At 58.3% G+C, this 21,370-nt stretch overlaps 1 protein-coding gene across 9 annotated transcripts in view; it reads right to left on the bottom strand.

The window, feature by feature from the left end:
* Positions 1-510: 510 nt before the first annotated feature.
* Positions 511-21,370, bottom strand: part of NDRG4 (NDRG family member 4) — a 96,139-nt gene continuing 75,279 nt past the window's right edge. Inside the window, exons 3-17 of one of the 9 annotated variants that reach the window (XM_060085493.1) lie at positions 17,708-17,752; positions 10,005-10,110; positions 9,632-9,752; positions 9,482-9,544; positions 9,254-9,314; positions 8,033-8,119; positions 7,868-7,924; positions 7,351-7,454; positions 6,431-6,487; positions 6,289-6,340; positions 5,255-5,302; positions 5,041-5,076; positions 4,875-4,926; positions 3,485-3,523; positions 511-2,644 (exon numbers count right to left, since the gene is read on the bottom strand). In XM_060085493.1, coding sequence (XP_059941476.1) covers positions 2,490-2,644; positions 3,485-3,523; positions 4,875-4,926; positions 5,041-5,076; positions 5,255-5,302; positions 6,289-6,340; positions 6,431-6,487; positions 7,351-7,454; positions 7,868-7,924; positions 8,033-8,119; positions 9,254-9,314; positions 9,482-9,544; positions 9,632-9,752; positions 10,005-10,110; positions 17,708-17,752 — 1,083 coding nt within the window. In that variant the 3' untranslated portion in view covers positions 511-2,489. Of the gene's footprint in view, positions 2,645-3,484; positions 3,524-4,874; positions 4,927-5,040; positions 5,077-5,254; positions 5,303-6,288; positions 6,341-6,430; positions 6,488-7,350; positions 7,455-7,867; positions 8,120-9,253; positions 9,315-9,481; positions 9,545-9,631; positions 9,753-10,004; positions 10,111-10,774; positions 11,001-12,232; positions 12,331-13,426; positions 13,539-17,707; positions 17,753-21,370 lie in introns of those variants that run through there. The other 8 variants (XM_060085496.1, XM_060085490.1, XM_060085488.1 and 5 more) reach the window with 8 other exon arrangements.

Below are 21,370 nucleotides of genomic sequence, written 5' to 3'. Positions count from 1 at the left end.
AGAATAGACCCGCTCAGTTTTTCATCTTCTGCGTAGCACATGGAGGGGCTTATTTTTATTTACTTGCTTCTTTAGTTGCTGACACACAGCAGGAACTCAATATCTATTTATTGGGTAAATGGCTGAGTAAATGAATCAGAAATGGTGGTTAAACATGGGGAAATAGCATGCCGTTAAATTTAAGAAAATGAGGCAGGGAATATAGAGGTTACAGGTCTGGGTTTTGAAGTCAAATACTGTCAAGGCCACCTCCCAGCTTGGCCTCTTATTAGGGCAAATTCAGTTTCCTCAACTGTGAAACTAAGATAATTAGTATCTACCCTATGGAATTAATGTAAGGATTGGTAAGATAATGTGACAAGATATGGAAATACAGAGATAGATGGAAACGCCTGTCTTCACTCTGAACGGTCAACCCCACCTAAACCCAAGAAGCACCAGCCTCACCAGCTTAAACATTCTGTCTCTTCCAAAGCTTCTCATGATGGGCATGGCATCACCATACTCAAATTCTTCTTAGTTTCTTTATTAGTTTTTCAGCACAGTTAACTCTCTATGTTGACAAGGGTTTTTGTTTTACATTTTGTCATCTCAAAGTCTCATGACATCAGGCACCAGAATACACAAAAGTAGGCTCTTCACTTTGTACAGAGAAGAAAATAACAAATTCCATTAATAGTTCACTCTGACCAAAGAAGACACAACCTCCGATGGAAAGCCACACGCCAGAGTACCCAATATACATATATATATAATGTATAGATATTTATAGATCTCATCTGAAAGAACACGGAAAATAAAATCCAAGATTCACAGCGCTATCTACAGTAAGAGGGATTAATTCTACCAGCTTTTCAAACAGTCACATTCTATATTCAAAGGAAGCACGTGAGTGAATAGACCTAACAGACTAACACTCCACTGGGCTCTATAATGGCTTAAGATGACAGAAGGGGGTGATGTGTGCCGAGGAAATGTGGATGCAGGTGTCCCCTCAGCCCCACACACACCCACCCACCCTCCACAGCCCTGCATTTTTCATTGCTCTCTCCTCTTCTCTTTTTTACTCATTTGGGGGCTTGTGGCAACTGATTTAGGCTCAGAGACAAATGGCTTCTGGTTCTTGGGCCAGGAGATTCTACCCAGTAAGGTGGATGAACGGGAAGTATATGGCACAGCCCTGGGCTTCAGCTGGCTGGAAGGGGCTGGGGTGTGTGGGGAGCCTTTCTCCTCTGCCTGGCCCTTGTTCACTTCAGGAAATGTCACCTCCCACCCCAGGACCCAGCAAGCCCCAGCCTGAGCCTACTCCAACTGGCTAGGATGGTGATTTGGGACTGCCAAGTCCTGCTATCTTGGGCCAGTTTTCTCCAAATGAACTCTCTCAGTGATGCCTACGTGAAACTTTGGCATAGCTTGACTAGAACTCTCCCTAGAAATGTTTCCAGTGGCCTTGGCCATGCTGCTGCTGATTAAGTTGTCCTCCATGGAACCTAGGGGTGAAAAGGGGGTCTCTGGGGGAACTCTATAGGAACTCTGAGCCACCACTGCCTGCTGGCTTCCAAAGGCAGTCACCACGAAGTTCTCAGAGGCGTACCCAACACTCAAAGGCTATCCCAGCCTTTAACCTCAGCCCTAGTCGGCTCCCTAGAGGCAGAGGACCAGGTGACTTTCTGCCTCAGAAACGGGACAGGGCCAGGAGGCGGCAGACTGTGGGCTGGAAGGGACAGTCTGTGGGGTTCCTGCCCTCAAGGTCCTCTGTGTTCTGTCTTCAGCCCCTACCTGCCTGGCCCTACAGCACCAGGCCCACCCAGAGAGCACCAGGAAAACTGCTGTCTGGTAGAAGCGCCCCCTTGTGGCTACTGTTCAGATGATTGTCACGGGTGCTAAAATCAGAAACAGATGTGCTTGATGGTGGGGCTCGGGGGTGGGAAAGGGGCCTGCAGAGCTTCAGGGCTCCTGCCTCTGAGTGCCCCCTGCCGCTGTCTCCTGGTTCCCATGCCAGTGCCTGAGCTGGACCCTGTGTTCCTGCTGTCCCAGCACCTACCACCTCAAAACCCCATCCCACCTTCAAACCTGCCTGCCTGAGGGAGTCAACCCATGCTTTCTTTAATCCAGGATATTATCCTGGATCCTGGCCAGAGAAGGACTCAAAGTCTTCCCTTAGCTAATCTCCTTCTTCCCTGGAGCCCTGCCCTGACCGTGCCTGGGCCTTGGGGAACTGGAAGAGAGGGTCTAAGTCAGCCAAGTTAACGAGGTGAGGGAGGGGGTCGCGTAGGGAAGGAGTGAGCCCCTCAAACCATCTGGAGACTGTTCCACTGCAGCATCTAGGACGGATCCCCTCATCTTTTTAAACGAAAGAAAAGTAACCCCATTTCCTCCCCTTCGCCCTCGCAAAAATAAACTAAAGGGGAAATGAGCTGCGCAAGGATGGCAGTGGGACGTCGATGCAGGTTGGGGGGCAGGTGAGCATCTTCGTGGGACCAAGGGCTTCAACAGGACACCTCCATGGTGTGGTTGACCTGGGCCAGCCCCTCACTGCTCTCTGAGTGGGTGCAGGCCTGCGGGCGGCTGCCATCCACCGAGCTGGCGCTGGTGAGGGACGAGGTTCGAGAGCGGGCGAGACGAGTCATGCTGGCCGAGGGCACTGCAGACAGAGAGGGCACCGGGGGTGAGGACCAGCAGGCGGGGCCGGGCACAGGCAGGCGGGAGAAGGATTTACACAAGCAAAGCGGCCAGCGAGACCCGTTCTTCCGACAAAGGCATGGAGGCTCATCCCAAGCCAGGGCTCTACATTTGCTCTGTCAAGCCCCAGGCATGCAACGCCAGCGACAAGGAGTGAGCCAAAGGGGCGGGGGGGGGGGGGGGGGGGGGTGCGGCCACAGAGGCCAGCAGGACCCTCCTCACAAGAGCTGGCCAGAGCTGTGGCCAAAATGGGGTGGCAGCTGACCGGGTGTCCTTAAGCTGGGGCAAGGAGGGGACATTATTTCCAGCTCTGCTTCCCTCAAGAGGATGACGGGCCACGGGGATGAGACCAGTTCTGTAACGGAGGGCAGGTGTGACGGCCCCAGACTGCCCTAAATCCTGTTCCGGCCCTTATTCAGAGTTTCACAAGCGAGACTTGCACGGAGCAAATTCTACCTTCCTGACCTCAACTAGCCACCTGTCCAGCTCAGGCACGGCTTGCCCCTGACCCCAAGGCCGACACCTCTGAGAAGTTCTGGTTCCAACTGCCAGAGTTCTGGAAGCCACGGGGCCCATAGCAACCTAGAAGCAAGGCTGATCTAAAAACCCAGCCAATCTGGAGCCCTAAGTGGGTCGGAGCCCACGGAAGAGCAGGACACAAGAAGTTCCCACGGCAAGATGCGGCCTGGCTGCAGCACTGCACAGAGGAAGGAGGTGGGGCTCCTGGGGTGGCGGCGGCGGGGGGTGGGGGGGAAGGCAGGACGGGGGCGGTCCATGCATTAGGGAGGGGGTGCGGGGCTACCTGCTCCTCCACTCAGCCTTCGGTCCTTCAAGTATGCAACTAAGAGAGAAGACAGAGCCAGAGGGGCAGGGTTGGGGAGACAGAACACGGGTGAAGAGGAGGTCCGGCGAGGTGAGGGCGTCGGGATGGGTCAGAGAGGAGAGGGAGGCACAGAGCAGGCTGGGGGCAGGGCCAGAGCCTCAGGAAGCCCCCTCCTGCCCACCCACCGAAGCAGCGGCCACAGAAGGAACCACAGCACTGACTGATGTCAGTCTGGCCCTAGGAGTCGGGAGAGCAGGGTGGGGTGCTCGTCTCACCCCCCGATTCTCCAGCCTGGGCTGCAGCACTGGGGGCTCACGCCCACAAAGCCTTTAAGGCCTATAACCTAGTGCCAGCAGCCTCTCCATCCTGCTGGGGCTCACTCTCCCCGTGGACAGAGTGCGGGAGGCCCGTAGGACCTCCCAGATCCTTCCCAGCTCTTGGGCTGCCTGGTGGTATTTGTCCCGGGGCCCTGAGAACGGGTCCCAGCCCCATGACAAGTACCGCTCACCCACCCGTCCCAGCAGTGTCTGCCAGGCACTTCCTGGGCTCAGCGCCCAGCCTCGGAGCCCCTGCTGGGTCTCACTGTGGGTCTCGGCCTCTTGCTGCCCTACTTCTCCACAGACAGGCTGGCAGGGGCCCCCGGTCCCCAGGGGGCGGGGGGTGGAGCCCCCCCCAGCCTTCCCCCACAGGCCTGTCCTCCCCAGAAGGCACAAGCTCCAGAGGCTGAGGTCTGGGGCGAAGAAAAATTCGGGCAGAGGAAGTTTGCTTCCAGGAGGAAGAGCCAGGCGCAAAGGGGAGATGGAAGGAACTCAGGAGATACACGTGTGTCACCGAGGGGGCATGTGCACTGGTGGCGCTCACGAGCAGTGTCTCACCCCCCACGAGGGGAAGGCAGGGAGCCAGTTCCACCCCTCTTTCCTCGGGGTCTTCAGATATGCCACCCCCAGTTTGGCTGCCTTCAGCTCTCCTAACACCCAGATGGCCTCACATGCCTTCCCCAGTCCCCAGACTCCAAGTCCACTCCTCTGATGCCCCTGGTACCACCCGGCATCTTCTCAGCCCTTCTCAGGTGCTGTAGGCCCAGCAGGTGCTGGGTGGGGTGGGTGACCCACCTCTAGGCAGGCTTCCCCGGCAGGACTCAGCCCCGGGCCCTGCTCTCCAGAGCTGGGAGAAGAGTCCCCCACCGCAAAAGGCCCAGCCCTGTCAGGAGAACAGTGCCCCAAAGCCTCCCCAAGGGCAGGGCCTGGCCTGGGACAATCAAATTACAGCCTAGGTGGAGATGCCCTAGAGGCCCCCAGGCACAGCGTCAGCCCCAACTTGCTGCCTGCCCCCCAGTCTCTAGGGCAGGGCCGGGTGGAGGTATACTTACTGTAGCCCATGCCTTGCAGGAAGTATTTGAAGGCTTCAGTCAGCTTCCCGGGCTGCAGGACGAGGGACAGGTACATGCTTTGTTTGGCTGCCTGGGATTCAGGGAGAGGGGAGGCTTCCCCAACCCCTGGCCAGGTAAGGGATGGAGAGAGGGCCAAGAGTCTCACCTGTGTGACCTGGGGGAGCCCCCCGGAATCTGCCATCTGCAGGGGAGAGAGGGGGGTGAGCTGAGCAGGGGCCCCCTCACACCACACCCTGCCTGTCCCTGGCACACCTGGACAGGCTCCCCTGACCAGACACACCATCCTGCTCCCGCCTTGGCTGGGACCCCAGGCAGGCCCCTCCCTGTGCCTGGGCCCAGGGTGGGGAGGAGGACCTCACCTTCAGGAAGGTCGTGGTGGTTGGATCCAGTTTGGAGTTGCACTCGACCTGGGGACAAGGAACGGGCTTCAGCAGAGTGAGGCGCCCGAGGGCTATCAGGCATCCCCCCCGCCCCAGATGCTAAGGGAGGGTCTATCCCCAGAGCTGCAAGGCTCTACAGGTGAGGGAGGGAGTGCAGGGGGCAGACATAGGCACCTTGGCAAGGCCAAGGCCCTGGGAATCAGGAAGCAGCCCCCTGAGGGCCTGAGACCCTCTACTGCACTCACAACTGCTGCTGGGCTGGGGGCAGGGGCTGGGCACCGGCCTCACAGCGAGCCAGGGCCACCTTGGCGGGTGAGGCTGGGAAAACACAAGGCACCCCAGAAGTCGGGCGTCAGAGGTGAGGGAGGGCCGAGGGTCAGCAGGAGACTCTGAAGCCCTGACCCTGCCTGGGTCGAGATGGCAGGCACAGCCCACAGCCCTGCTCCCCGAAGCCCTCAGGCACACGGAGGGTGTCGTAGTTTGGGTGCACACTGGGGGCTTCCCTGGGCACTCCTGGACTCCTGACCCTCTGGGGGGACATGAAACACCCCGGGCTGCCTGCTCTCAGAGTTCCAACAGGAGAGGTGACACATGATCCCCAAACATAATGGATGCATGTGATGGTCAAAGGGGGACCATTGCTGTGCTTATGAATTGCTTATTTCATAACAAATGAATCTAATTTTAGAGAAAAGAGAGATCTTAGTCTCTGGGCCTAAAATGGGTGGAGAGTGCGGAGGGGCTGCCGTGCTGCAGGGAGGGGTAGGGCGGGGTAATCAGGTGGCCCCAGGCCCCTCCTATCTCCCGTCTCCAGGCCTCCCTCACCTGAAGGATGGGGGCTGTCTCAGGCACTGGTGCCTGGCAAGATGGTGGGAAGTGGGATGAGAAGCCCACCATCCGGCGCCCCCCGGAGGCCTCCCGGCGCAGGGTCAGGAATTGGCCCCGTTGGCCAGGAGCCAGTGACCCCTTTGCCCCTGCCACCCACTGGCACCAGGGCACAATCCCTCACTCACCACCCCCTCCTCGGCAGGTGCATTATCCCCGACCACCAGCATCACAGGGCAGCTGCAGACACAGAGGAGAAGGGCTGTCTGGCCTGGGCACCGGAGAGGGGGCTACAAAGGCCTGGCAGGCTGGAGGGGGCAGGGCACTCACCGGAGCGTCTTGGCGTTGGGCACTGTTCCGGGCCGGTTAATGTCCAGGTCTCTGCGGCTGCAGGGAGAGGCAGAGGTGGGCATCCCAGGACTGGATCCCGGGGCGGGGCGTCGGGGAATGTCCCCAAGCGTGACACTGCCGTAGTTCAACCCCATCCCTCCACATGGCAATTATGGCCCAACATCCCTGGAGGTGCTGGGCTGGCCCCAAATTTGGGGCTTACGCTCTGGTGTCTCAACGGTGCGACAAAGCCTCACACATGCCATTGGTAAAATGGGGAGACAGAGACCTACTCTGCATAAGTAGGGGCCTGAGGGCTCCCATCATGTGACTTTTCCGGGACCCCCCCGAATCATGCCAGGTGGGCCCTCACATTTGGCTCTCATCACGGGCTGTGCTCCACCACCTGTGCTGGGAGTCCCGCGCCTTAGAGGCAGGCAGGCCGGGGCTTCCCTCCTTCTCCAGTGTTTCTCCAGCACCATGCACACAGCAGGCGTTCAATAAATATTTGTAGGAGAGAGAGAAGGAGGGGCAGGCCAGCGGGGGGCCCTGGCTACTCCCCTGCAGGGCAACCCCTAAGGGGCTCCCAGGAGCACTTAATCCAACCTCCTCTCAACCTACGGATGTCAGCACTGAGGCTCAGGGCAGTGGGGGCAGCGGGTGGTGCCCACCTCCACCGCTGCTCCCGCTGGCAACGCCCAAGGGAAGGGGAGGAGTGGAAGAGCCCTGCTCCCCCTCTGCCCCTCGCGGGGTGTGACCCTGGGCAAGAGGTCACCCCCTCGGAGGCTCATCGGTCCACTCATCTACGAACTGGGAGAGTGTGTTGCCAGCCGTGGGCAGCTGTACCGGGGAGGGGGGTCCCCCAACAGCGTGAGCGCTCCCGTCCCCGTGCCGCCAGCTGGGACCCGAGCCGCCCACACCTGTTGTACATGTTCCAGAAGAGCTGCAGGTTGGCCTGGTTCACCACGTTCCCGATCTGCTGCCGGTAGCTCTGCACCAACTCTGTGTTGCTCACCAGCTCCTCCTGGGTCCCGGGGACGGGGGATGAGCACACGCGCGGCACGGCGGCGTGGAGCCACAGACGGGGACTGGCTCAGAGGGGGCATCTCTGGCCGGAGCGACCCCTGCCCCAGCCCCAGTGGTGGGGAGGGAGGGAGGGGGGAAGGGTGTGTGGGGGACCCCACGGCCTTGAGAGGGGAGAGGGCCCCGCCCCGTCTGTCTCCCCAGTCCGCTCGGGTGCTGCAGTCTCGCGGCTGATCCCGGGGTAGGGGTGAGGCATGTCTGATGCCCCATCACCCCGCCACCCTCTTCCTCCTGCCCGGGCGGAAGGGGGGCAGAAACCCCGGGTACCCCCCGCTAGGGGGCAGAACCAGGCCCTCGGGAGAGTCCCAACCCGGCCGCTCCGGTTTCTGCGTGAGGACGGCCCCGCCCCCTTACCTGCCTGAAGAGGTGGGAGAGCACCGTGTCGGGTAAAGTGCTGGTCAGGCTGGAGAGCTGCGGGCCGAGGCGGAGCCAGTGTGAGGGACGCCCCGCCCCGCCCCGCCCCGCCCCGCCCCACCCCACCCCACCCCACCCCACCCCTTCCAGGCGGACCGCGCTCACCTTGGTGGCCGCCCAGTCGATCCAGCCTTTGCCGTTGGGGTCGATGTTTATCAGCACCAGCCCCTCCACCAGGTCAGGGAAGATGAGCTGCCGGGACAGGGAGACAGGGCTTGGGGGGCGGGGCAGGGTGCAGGGAGCCCCCGTCTTCCCACCTGGAAAACGGACTGTAAAATTCTGGCCCTGCCCGTCTCACAGGCGGTTGCTAGGATCTGAAGAGAAGGCCGCGCTCTGTAAGGGCTTCAAGGTACCACTGATAACCAAGTGCCTTCAGCTGGGAACTTGCCTGGGGTGGGGGCCCTGCCCATCCTCCTCCCCACCTGGAACCTTTCAAAACCCTTTTATTTGGAATCTATGCCTATATCACTGTTTTTCAGCCCCTTTAATATACCTTTGAAGAGGCTACTGTTGCAACACTAAGGATTAAACATCTTCAATGAAATATTTTGTTTCTTTGCTTTCACAGAAAAAACCCTAGTGATATTAAGAAACTGACCTTTCCAAAGCCTGTTTTGTGTTAGACATTGTAAAAGAGATTCGAGTTTTCTGTTCGACTGTCTGCCTGTGTTTAGGGGAAAACGGTGATATATATACAATACCAAGGTCATGTCAAGGTTGTCTTCTGGGGTGGCTGGGAATAGTTGACAATTAACAAAGTGGTTAAGTACTGCAGTGGAAATTGGAGTTGAAAATTCTTAGTCAGTTTTTTTGTTTTATTCTTTTTTTTTTTTTTGAAGAAAGAAATACTTTGAATCCTAAAAATTAAGTTTTTGCTTTTAGAGATGGAAAGCTTGTGAGCTCCTACCGGACATGATGTTTCTGAAACCTTTCTTTAAACCTCGCAAACTTAACATAAGTGTAATTTTAGATTAAAAAATGATTCAAGTTTAAGTATCACCCTAATTAGTGAATGAGTGATTAGGATAATCCTTATTTAGTGGCCGGAGTAATTAGTTGTATAGTTTGTTGCTAAGAGAAAGTTTGGTTTTGGATAATGGTTGAAGCAACTTATGGCACATAGTGTTTTAAGGAATTGTATAGAAAAAGTAACCTTTTTTTTTTTTAAGTTAATTTCCTTGGAGGAAAAAAAGAAAAAAGGACTTTCCTAAGTGAAGAGGAAGCAGGGGGAGGAGGAAAGGAAGAGAGGAAGGAAAGTTCCTGTGGGGTTGCCCCTGGGAGAGACCAGTCCTGGGATTAGTTACGGGGGCGGGTGGAGAGACTCACTGCAAACTTGGCCAGCACATAGGCTCCGGCTCCCACGCCAATGCCAATCACGTACTTGAACCTGATAGAGAGCATGGCTGGTCACTCTAGGGGTCTCCCATGATTGCCATCCACAGCAGACCCACCCATAGCCCTCAGCGCTCAGCTGGAGCCTGCTGGCTCTGTGGAGATGGTGGGCGCCCCCTGGCCCCCAGCACAGGGGCAGGGCAGGGCTGGGCGAGGACTCACCCGAAGTGCTGCACCACACTGGGGAGCATGGCGGCTAGCTGCTCCATGGAGGGGAACTGGTACCTGCAGGCAGAGCAGGAGGTCAGGCCCAGCGCAGCCAGGGGTACAGGGCTGCGGAAAGCTGGGGGGTGGGTCGCTCCGGGTACCTACCCCTGAGGAAACTGCGAGGCCCCCACCTGCTGACCGGGGGCATCCACATGACACACCACGAAGTGCTTGGTGATCTCCTGCATGTCCTCAAAGTTGAAGAAGGTATTGAAACACAGCTTGTCTGCAAAGACAAAGCTCTCAGCTGTGGCTGAGCCGGGAGAGGCAGGGAGGGAGGCCCATGGATGCTGAAAGGGAGGTCGAGGCAGAGGTGATCAGCCTCATGGTTCAGCGGGGAAACCGAGACCCAAATGGCTAGGGGCACAGAGCTAAGCGTGAGTGGGGATCTACGGGGCTCTGTGGGGAGGGAGGGGGGCCTCACTGTTCCAGGAGATTGGAGGCAGTGGAGGGCCAAACGACGCTGAGGCGCACTTACGGTTGAGACCCACGTCATGGTAGGTGAGGATGGCCGGGCGGTTCCCCTTGGGGGAGCCCCGGATCACCACGTGCAGAAGGCCGTAAGGCGTCTCGATGTCGTGCTCCTGGAGGGGAGAGACAGCGCTGGACACTCCGGGCAGCCCCCACTCCTGGCTTTTCTGGGAGATGATGCTGTGGGGCAGCCTGGGGGCTGCTGGGCCTCTGGCGGGACTTTCACCCCCATAGGGTGGGGCGTCCCCTTCTCACCACCCCCAGCCACCCCCAGAGAGGACAGACCAGAGGGAGCACCCCTTCCCAAGGCTGCTCAGCGCAGGGGCAACGTGTACTGGTCTGCACATGAAAGTTCTGGTCTCCTCTGCAAACCAGCCAGTGGGACGAGCTGCCACTGCCCAGGCCCAGGCTCAGGCCCTGCTGCACTCAGGCTTCCAGGGTCCAGTGAAGCCCATTTTCCCCCATCTCATTGCAGTCCCTCCAGGACAGCTCTGCCATCCCCACTGAGTCCCGCCCTAATCATGTTCCCCCTCGACTCAGAAGCCTTCAAAAGGGCCGCAGCTCCTGAAGGGGACTGGCCTCAACAGCTCACCTAGAATCCACGGCAAAGACCCCTTGCTGGCCAGCCCAGCCTCCCACCCTGACACCTGCCCCTGGTTCCGCCTCCAGGCTCTTGCTCCTGCCTCTCCGTGATCCCCAAGGCCTCTCTCAGGCTAGACTCCCACCCCCTCCCCAAAGGCCTTCCGCAGTGGCCACTCTGGGGTCCTCCTTGCTCACGCCTTTGCTTTCGCTGCTCAAGGTCGTCAGTTCTCCAGGAAGCAGGAGCTGGATGCTGCAGGTTCGAGACCCGCTCTGGCCCCTACTGTGTGACTCTGAGCGGGGCATGCCTGAGCCACCTCATCAGGACTCTGTGAGAACGAAACAAGCTGATATCTGCCGAGTGTTTAGCACTTGGAAAGGGCCCCAGAAAGGAGGCTGCCGTGGGTGGGCATCCCTGAGCCCTGGGGAGGCGCCCTGCTGGCTGGTCCTTCTGCAAACTATTCCCTCTTGGCCACTCATGGGGAGGCTCCAAGAGGGTCTGTCAAAGCTGAATAAACAGCCCTGCTGGCACCAGGGGGAGTCCTGGGAACTACAGCGGGGTGGCCCCAGGGAGTTGGAGGTGGGGCTAGGGTCAAGGACAGTCAGATGTGACTGAGCACCTACTGTGTGCCAGGTGTTATGCAAGAGAGAAGGAGCTCTCTTCCCCAGCTTTCAGGTGGAGGACACTAGGATGCTCAGATTCAGAGACAACCTAAGTTCCTGCCTCCGACAGGAAAGTGGAGACTCAGGCAGGGCACATCTTCTTGGGGACTGGCCTTCTTGGGTCTGGGCTCAGAGGACCCTGTCGAGGCCTGTCTCCAGTGGGGAGAGACAAGGCAGTGCCAACCCTGTGGCTCGAGGCTGCACCCCAGGAGCCACACTTCTGGGAGTCCCAGGCGGGCCCGAGTCCGCCACAGCCTCCCCACAGCCCAGGCCTGTCCTCCCTCAGGGCTATCAAAACAAGGAACACTTCCTGCTCACTGACCACTGACCAGACACTTTTCATGTATCTTCTTATTTATCCTCACAGAGGAGGAAACTGAGGCTGGGAAAGAACTGACTTGCCCAAGGCCAAGTTCCGAGAAGGCAGAGGGGGACCTTGCCAGGTGCCAGCCTCAGGCTGCTTTTTCTGAGGAAGAGATCAAGCTCCATGCAAGAGACTTCTGAGCAGGCAGCCTCTCCACAGGGTGCCTGTCCCTGCTGGGGGGCCCTGCCTCATCCCCACCCCCCATGCTCTGTTGGCTCTGGAGGGCAGGGCCTGGGGCAGGAAGAGTGCACAGTGCTAAGGAAGGTGGGATGGGGCAGGAGGGGCGCACGGTGTTATGGAGGGTGGGCTGGGGGCAGGAGAGGGCATCCACAGCACAAGAGCTGCAGTGCGCTTCCTGCGGCATAGTTCTCAGAGCGGGGTCAGCTCTAGCCCGCAGAGCACAAGTCAGGGCCCAGGGCGTGGTCCTCCCAGATCTCCGCCCCGTGGGTGTGTGTGTGAGGGCAGCGTCTGCCCCTCCCAGTCCCGGTGTGGCTGCCCAGGTCCCCATGCCCCAACCAGGGCAGCGGGAGTAAGTCGCAGTGCTTGCACCACTAAGGCTCAACCCCCCGGGGATGGGATGGGCTGGGCCTGGACAGGCCATCGGGAGCACCAGCCCGTTGCCCACTGACCTTGGCTGAACCCTCCACCGACCTCCCTGCACCCTCTCGACCCAGGAGTTCAGATCCAGGTAATCCTGATAGAGGCCAAAGGTCCCCAAGAGGGGCGCCCCAAAGGCCGCAGCCAGACGCGCTTTGAGTCCCCCAATCCCCAGGGCCGAGAGCTCTCATTGGCTCTTGGTGACGTCAGAGCCCGTCCCCGCCTCCAGGTGGGCGCCAGCGCGAGGCACTGCGGCAGCAAGGGAGGGGGCTCTAATGTCCTCTCTCTGCCTGTCCGGCTCCCCTCATCCGTGACCTTGAGCGCTGTGGGGGGCGGGGGGGGCCTTCCGAGTTGGGCTTCAGGTCGCGCGCACACGCGCGTGCAGGGCTGCTTGGATTCCTCCCATCAACCGCATCAATAATTCAAGGACAGGGTCTGCAGCGGCGGGTAGGCGCTGACGTCGTTGCCTGGGTAGAGGTCGGCCCCATGGCCTCCGGACCCGGGAGGGCCGGCAGGGCAGGCTACGGGGTAGAGGGGTATGTCTGCCCCTGCCTCTCCCTCCTGGAGTTAGAACAGCACCGAGCCTGGGCACCTGCTACCCCCAGGCAGAAGGAGGCAACCTGGTCCCCCCGGGGCCCCTAGCCTTGCAGGTTCATCCCTCCAGCATTGCCTTCCTACGCCCAGAAAATAAGGCGCAGCGACCCCCTTCTCCCTGCAGGGACCCCAGCCTGACGGCCCAGTTAACACCGTAACCCAGACTTCCCTATTTCTGCCTGACTGACACCCTGCAGTCCCCCAAACAACCAAGACAACCCCAGCAGGGTCAGGAGGTGTCTGCAGGCACAGACACCCCAGACACGCAGGGAACAGCTTCCACAGGGCTGGGGTGGTCACAGCCGCCAGGCAGAGCCAGCTGGGCACATGCCCGGCGGAGGGCACACCGTCAGTGGGATATACACATGCCCACACACCGATCCACACAGGCTTACAAACAAGTCACAGCCCGTTCCAGTTTGTGCAGAGATTTCAGCCTTCCCCGCCCTCCCCTGTGGACCCTGACCAGCAGCTACCCCCAACCGCTGCAGCAGACCAGGGTGCCTGGAACCTGCTGGCCTTGCTCAGTGACCCCCAAGGTGAGGCGACTGAAGGCAGAACCACCATCAGACAGAGGCAGAGGGATCCCCTCCCTCCCCGCCCGCCTCGCCACCGCCAGACTCCGCACTCACCCCATCCCAGCACTCCGGCATCTTGCTGAGGGAGGCGACCTGCCTCGACTAGGAAGGGCAAACAAAGGCCTGAGTCACCAGAGTCCAGAGGGAGGGGGCAGCGCAAGTGGGAGACCAGCGGCTCTATGACGGGGCACAGCTCCCGAGCCATTTATATGTAGAGCCGGTGGGGGGCGGGCCTGGGCTGGCCCCTCCTCCCTGCGGGGTTTCTGAGCAGCCACTCGCTCGCCCAGAGCCCCTGCTCCCAGATTGGCTTTCAGGAGAAAAACTTGGCTCTGATTGGCTTCCAAGGTCCTCACTCACCCCATCTCCTGCTCCTCCCGCCCCCAGCAACACATCAGTCTTGATGGTCCCCAGCCCCTGCATCTGGCCCACCCCCAGCACAGAGGCTCATAGCAGCAGCTGCACACCGGGTCCTAGGAAGACGAGAGGCCACGTGTACAGGTGTGCCCTGTGACAGGCACACAGGAGCCTCTCAAAGACGAGCACACCGAAGCAGGGCAGGGTGGACCACACAGGCATGCCCTAGACAGCAAAGCCCTTGACCCATACCCTGGGAGCAGGGAGGGCCCGAGAGCGCCGCAAGCCCAGCCTCCACGTCAGAAAGGCCTGGATTCCTTAACCTTGAGGGGATACGGGGAGTCACTGCTGCCTGGGGCAACCTGGGTCATGACCCTACTCCAGGGGACTGCTCCTTCTCCACCCCCAGGGTCTCCCCTTGGGCAGCCCCCACTTTGCCCACATGTATACCCAGCGCCTGCCCATGCTGGGGAAATGGGGGCTCTGGGGCCAGAGGGCCTGGGCAGATTGCAGGACCAGGGAGCTGGTGGGCACACACTGCTCTGCCCTCCCCCACCCCCATCCTGCACAAGGGGCTGGAGGCCACTAGAGACAGGAGGAGGGACAGGAGGCAGCTTGTCCATGTGGACATGCCCACCTCCCGCAGACACACCCGGCCCTCTTTCCTGGGGCCACCCAGCCTGGGGCTTGGCTCTCGAGTCTCTGGGGAGCAGGATGCTTGAGCCGCCTCCCGCCTCTCGCCGTCCCGACAGGTGCTGGAGGTCACGTGGCTCAAGATTTGGGTGAGGAGCTGGCCAGAGACATGCAGGCAGAGTAAAGAGATTAGAAGGGGCGGGCAAAGGAGAGCGGAGGAGGAGAGGAAATGGGCCAGGAAGGGGAGCGGAGGAGGGAGCCCAAGGGCTGAGAGAAGCAAGAGCAACAGAGAGAGGGAGGGGTGTGGGCACCTGTGCCCCCATTCTGTCTCTTCGGTGAGGGAACACGCCATTCGTCCTAGCCTGTGCCGACAGCCCTGTACGCTGGCTGGCTGGCTGCCCTGGGGGAAGGCGGTCACCTCCCCATCTCTGGGTGCCTAGTGACCTGGTCAGCACCTGCCATGTATGCTATTTCTGGCCATGTCCTCTGCCTGGGGGGCATCAATAACTTTCCCTGCCCCTCTCTGACCTCTCGCACTGCGGGCCTAGTGCAGAGTGCTGGGGGCCTGTGGTCTCCCAGGGCAGCTGGGGTGTGGAATGGGCTGTCCCCCAGCCCCTCATGTTCTGGCCATGTTCCCTGTTCCCTGCAGCCACTTCGGCACAGGAAGAGGCTCTGGCAGCTGATGTGGTGTGCAAAAGCACAGCCCTGTCCGCGGACCTGCCCACAAAACCCTCCCCTATGCTTCTGGAAGAGGGGCAGGGTGGGGTGGCCTCCCACCCTTTCTGCCACTAAAACCCTGCCCCTTCATGGTCCCCATCCAACCTTATGCCCACCTGAACCTCTGAGTAGCCTTTCCCACCCTTGCACCTGGGAGATCTCAGACACTGCCCACCCCAAGCCATGACCTCCCAATTCTGCTCAGCTCAGTGGTTTCAAATCCACAGACCTGAGTTTAAATTCCAGCTTCCCCACCCACTAGCTGGGTGACCTTGGACAAGATTTTTTAACTCCTCTGTGCCTTAGTCTCCTCAACTGTCAAATAGGAATTGTGCCTTCCTCACAGAGCTGCTAGGATGAAAAAAAGCTGCATACATCACTATATGTAGTGGCCTATATGCAGGCCTATATGTAGGCCTCTCCCAGGCCTGCCCAGGGGAGAAATAGGATAATCTGTGTCTCTCTCCGACCTGTTGGCCTCCTCCCTGGAGTTTGTACAGTTGTGGCTGAATAAGGCAGGCTCAGGTCCTGCTAGCCAAACGCTGCTAGTCTTTGCTGTGTGACCTCAGGCAAGTCAGTCAACAACTCTGAGCCTCCACATCTGTAAATGGTAGAAAAGCAGTGTAGCTGCTTGCACAGGTAGGTTTAAGGACCAAGGGTAACACATAATCCTCACAAACCTATGAGAAAGGATGAAGAATCTGAAGCACAGAGAAGTAAATTCTCCCACTCAGCTAGTAAGCAGTGGAGCTCACCAGCGTCTCAGCACCCTGGGCCTGAGGTCACATTAAGAGTAGTAAATGCTTAGTACCATATCTTGCACGTGCCATAATCCATCCAAATGCTTTGCACGTGTTACTTTATTTTATCCTCTGAACACCCACTTTACAAACAAGGAAAATGAAGCACAGAGAGGTTCTGTAACCTGCCCAACATCACACAGCCAGGAACCACACGCAGGCAGTCTGGCTCTAGTGGCCACTCGTCACAGCCCAGGGTCTGAGTGCCCAGCCCAAGGGCACCAACCCCGACCCTACAAACACCCGGGGAGGGCTGAGCTGCCTGCCTCACTCTACAAACAAGGTAGTGACCTGTACTGGAGGTCAGGTGGCAGCCCAGGACCTGGACCCAGGTCTTCCCAGCTCTAGTGTGTCCCACTGCCTCCCCCGCTGGCTGGGCCCACTGAGGCAAGGGACTGAACAGGATAAAATCCCTGCCAGGCCTTGGCCCAGACAAGGGCCATCCTGGCAGCTGCTTCACTAAAAACAACAATTTAAAAAAAACAGCAGCCGCTGTGTGGTGTACCCAGAGTAGACAGTAAGGTACCTTTTAACACACGCTGCCCTTTACCAAGCAAAGGATCTTGAGAACCAAGGTCCCACACACATGGGGCGACCACCCTAGTCTGGGCCCGGCAGATGGGTGCAGGGGACCCCAGGATTCTCATCACCTATTTCACCCTCCAATCTGCCTCCCAGCGTGTGTGTGTTTTGGGGGCTGGCAGTCAGCACCGTTGGCATCCAGTGAGTCCCACTCAATGTCGGGCAGGGGCTGACTGCTCTGGATTTTATTTCAGCAGCCCCCTTCTGTGGGGGAGGGTCTGTTTGTTCACACATTCCAGCCCTCATTTGGAGCAGGGAGGACAAAGGGGACTCTGGCTGGGCCTGGGCCACCTTGTGGACACCTCCCCGGCCCCTAGTTCCCCACTCCCCCAGGCCCCATCCTGTCTTCTCGAGCTCCAGAGGCCTTTGTGTTTGGAGCTGGTGCTCCCAGGAGACCAGAGCATGTGCACAAGGGCCACTCTTATGCCTCTGCTTGCGTCCTTGAAGGACGGGTGACCCAGGGTCCAAAGCACAGTTCGGATCCAGATCCTCAGGTCCTGGCTGCAGCTCTGTGCGCCTGGGAGAGGAGCCAGCAGGCCACCCCTCCTTCCACGTCACCCCTGCGTCCAGACCACAAGGCTGAGGCTGTCACGGGGCTGAGAGACTGACCCAAATTGGATGGTGGCCTGGGGGTTAGCTCCTGCCAGCCAGGAGGAAGGTCCCAGAAAAGTCTGACTTTGTTCAGTAGGTTATGATGGCCAGCGGGGCCCTGGAGCCCTGTGAGGCTCCCATTGTGTCTGCTGTCATGCATTTTCTGAGACCCGGAAATAAATGGCCACTATGGGACTCACAGGGGAGGAATGGTTGGCCAAGTGAGCAAAATCAGAAATCATCATGCAGAGAAATAAAAACAAAGAATGATTCAGTTTCACAGGGAATCTGGCATCAAACTAAAGAGGACATGGTTGTCCTGGGCAACTGTTGCCATGGAAACAGGAGCTATTTCGGAGCATCAACCTGGCTTTCATAGGAGGAAAGTGCTGATTCAGATAACAGCATCCTCATTCCCCCAGACCTCTCCTTTCCCTGTCCTGTTCAAGGAGAGAGGGGGCATTTCTCCACGGGACAGAGGGGACGCAAAGCCGCTGTGAGCAGTGGGGGTGGTCCTGGAGGCTTCCAAGTGCCCAGTCCCTGTGGCTTCAGGCTGGGGGCACGTGGAAGGGCTGTGACCCTCCTCTGAAACAGGCTGGGTGGGGGAGGGGCCAGCCAGCAGCTGGTCCCCATCTGGGGAGGCTGAGCAGAGACCTACCTTCCAGTCTGTGTCCACAGCCAAGAGGAAGGTGTCGGAATTCTCCTAAAGCAAGGCAAACAGAGGGGGTGGCTCGTTAGGCCCCAGGCTGGCCCAGGCAGGGAAGGGAGGCGGCCACAGGGGCTCTGCCTTGAGCAGCCTCGCTTGCTGTTCCCCAGCCTATCTTTTTTTTTTTGGCCACACCATGCGACATGTGGGATCTTAGTTCGCAGAAGAGGGCTCAAACCCAGCCCCCTGCAGTGGAAGCACGGAGTCTTAACCACTGGACCGCCAGGGAAGTCCCTTCCCAGTCTATCTTAATGTTAACAAAAGTGACAGAGGGCTTTCCAAGCGCCGGGCATCAGGCCATTTAGTACCTGACAGATGAGGTTACGAGCAGCTACACACACTGATTTTACCTGTTAATTTTTTTTTTTACCTATTAATTGAAAATGTGAAGATTTCCACTTTGCAGGTGAGAAGGGTGAGGCTGAGAGAGATGGAAGCACATGGCTAGAAAGTGACGGAATAAGCTCTGACCCCAAATTCTTGCTGTTCAGCACTTTGCCCGCTGACCCCACAGATGACTTTTGAGGTCGCCCATCAGGGCACAAGCGCAGAGGCGGGCCTGACTATCACACCCACTTTAGGGATGGAGAAGCTGAGGGAGAAAGGGGCTTTTCTGACCTGCACAAAGGTGCTGTCTGGGCCTCTGCAGTAGCTGCTTTCACCTTTCCAGACCTGCCTGCTTCATGCTCTCAAAGCACCAAAATCCCCTGCTTTTAGGCTCATGTATGGTGACTGGTGTGAGTCTCTGATTGGTGACCATCCCTCCCACTGGACTGCAGGCACCGAGAGGGTGTGGACCACGTCTGGCTCAGCTCTCAGCATAAAGCCTGGCAGGGACCAGGCTCCTCAAACACAAACAGATCTGGATGAACAAGTCTAACTTCATGAATGAGGGGAGCATGGTTTCGATATACCCACTGTTTATAAGGTGGCAGAAATGGAGAGTGGAGGAATGGGGGCCTGAACCCCATGTGTCTGCGTGGCCAGGCTCTCCCCGATGCAGCCCGGCGGCCCTCAGACACTCTACACCCGCCCTGGGTCTCTGTCTGGGGAAGGAAACCTCATGGGGGGATCCCACGTATCCAGGAAGAGCAGAGATCTAGGGCCTGTGTCCTGCCTTCTGCTGCGTCTGTCTAGAACCCCCTCTGCTCTCCTCTGCTCACTGTGGGCAGATCACTTAGCTTCCAAGCCTCAGTGTCTGTGAGGATTAAACAAGGGGCACAGACAGCAGTCATCCTGTCCTTGGCACTCCTGCACTGGACTCTGTGTGCTACAGATGCTAATGAATACATATGTGGATAAATGAGACAGACTGGAACCAGGATATTATGGGAGGACAGCAAGTGAAGGGCAGGGCTACTAGGTGCAACAAGAAGGAAAATGAACCCAAGTCACAGGAGCAGGGAGGAAAACAACGAAAACCAATGATACTGATGTTTTACTCTCAAAATAAGAAGTTCACCCACCTGCATTCTGGCAGTTGGAGTGGGAGGGGTGGTGGAAAAAATCAGACAGCACTAGAGGTTCTCACATGAAAAAGGAAAGCCAGGTCTCAGGTGAAATCAACAATGGCTCTCCTCCCCTCCTGGTTCCTCCAGGGCCTGGGGGCTCTGCCTGGGGAGGGGAGGAAAGCACGGAGGTGGCCACTCCTGGACCCTCCAAGGAAGGGGGCAGGGGTCTGGGGGAAAGGGTCAAGGCTGGTTATCAATGAATCCTCTTACCTTGGAAGACCTTGCCCGAGGTGGGGCCAGGGAAAGAGATGCAGGAGATTTTCAAGGGGATGGGAAGCTTCAGATGGGCAGGACCCCAAACCAAGAAACAGCAGGAATAATACAAGCCAATCCAGAGACACCGGAGGCCTGGGAGGAACCACATGAACATTCCAAGGAAAACCGGTGGGAGAGAGGGCCCAGCTGAGAGGAGGGGAGGAGGCCCAGGAGCGGCCTAAGGAGACCCAGGTTGGGGATGCAGGCACGGGGAGAATCAACAGTTCTTCCACGGAGGCCTGGATACACCAGGGGAAGACTTCAGAAGCAAGCGAGTCTGAAATGGTGGAGGGACGGTGGGTAACCATGTGGAAGTATTTGCTCCTCAGTGGATTCAGGGAATTTGCACCTGGAAGGTTAAGGAAGATTTAAAAAGTGAAAAGGACTGGCACTTCTGTCCCGTGCAGCTGGACAGGGGAATCTGTCTGTGCGTGTAACCGCCTGGGAGAGAGAGGCAGAGAGCGAGGCAGAACTTCAAGACAGGACTGCACCAGTTGTCACTGAAATCTGGAAAGGCCACACTGGGAGCACCTAGGAGGATTTTGGGGGGTTGAGGATGGGGCCATTAATACGTCTTGGGAAAAGCAGATGTGACCAGTGACCAGGTCCACGGGGCTTGTGCTGACCCGAGAATGCAGCAACCAAATGCAGCAGGAAGAAGGCAGAGCCAGGGAGCTGGTCAAAGGGGCTCAGGGAGGGAGGGGCAGCAAGGTGCTGGGCCAGGCTGGGCAGAGAAGGGGTGCGAGGGCATCTCTTGGGGTGCCCTGCCAAGGTGGGGAGTGGAAGAGACAGGCATAGGACGTGTGAGGCCAAGGTGCCCTGCGCGCTCTGTGCCGCCCACAGCTGCACACCGCGTACCAGCAGGCAGCCCCCTACCCCTGAGCCATGGTGATGAGTGCAGGGGTGTCTGAGAGCCACCATCTGGCCCACCACGCCCTCACACGAAGGCTGGTCTCTGCTCACATGCCTCGGAAGATGGACTGTTTGTGGGGACGAGGGACTTTTCAGAGAGTTCTGAAAAACTCCTTTCTTCTGAGCTGCATCACAGTCTATAGCTTCCACCCGACCCAAGTCTTTACCGAGAGCCTACTGTGTACCAGGCACTGTGCTAGGAACTGGGGAGATCGGGGAACAAAACGGAAAGGGTCGCTGCTCCAGGAGCCTGTGGGGCAGAGCCCGAGAGCACTAAGTGCCCGGCCCGGAGGGTGTGCGGGTGTCGATATTAGACCCGGTGGTCAGAGAAGGCCTTCCTGAGGAGGGGGCATCTGAGCAGAGCCTGAACAAAATGAAGGGCCAGCCCTGAAAAGTCCTGCGGCTAGCGTGTCCCAGGCAGAGGCAACAGCTGGGAATGTGATCAGCTTGTTCAAGGAAGAGCAGTGAGCCTGGGAGACAGGACAGGAGCCAGCAGGGGGAGGGGGTGCGGAGCACACCCTGGGCCCCGGGAAGGACTGTGGCTACAACTCAGGGTGCTACGGCAGCCACTGGCCAACCGTAAGCAGAAAAGTGACACGATGCGTGGAATTTTTAGTTTACACAAAAAGGATAAAATGACGGGGGTACCTTCCCAAAGCCAAGAACAATAGTTAAAAACAGGCCTCAGGAGGGATGGTGGCCAGTAATAGAAATCAAATCTGGTCAGTCTAAGCGAAAAAGGGAAATTTATAATTAGGATACAAGCGTGCCTTACCAAGCCAAAGGCAGGACTCATGAAGGGCTGGAACAAGGGAATGGAACACATCAGAAAGCCAGGACGGACGTGATGTATTTTAAAAGGTTGTACAGAGCACGGAGACCAGTGGGGAGGCTCCTTCAAGCAGAAAGAAGGAGGGCGGGGCTGCCGTGCCGAGGA

The sequence above is a fragment of the Mesoplodon densirostris genome, chromosome 19, assembly GCF_025265405.1.
Source record: "Mesoplodon densirostris isolate mMesDen1 chromosome 19, mMesDen1 primary haplotype, whole genome shotgun sequence".
Lineage (NCBI taxonomy): Eukaryota > Metazoa > Chordata > Mammalia > Artiodactyla > Ziphiidae > Mesoplodon > Mesoplodon densirostris.
The sequence above is the reverse complement of the archived record's forward strand: the minus strand, read 5'-3'. Positions and strand labels throughout refer to the sequence as shown.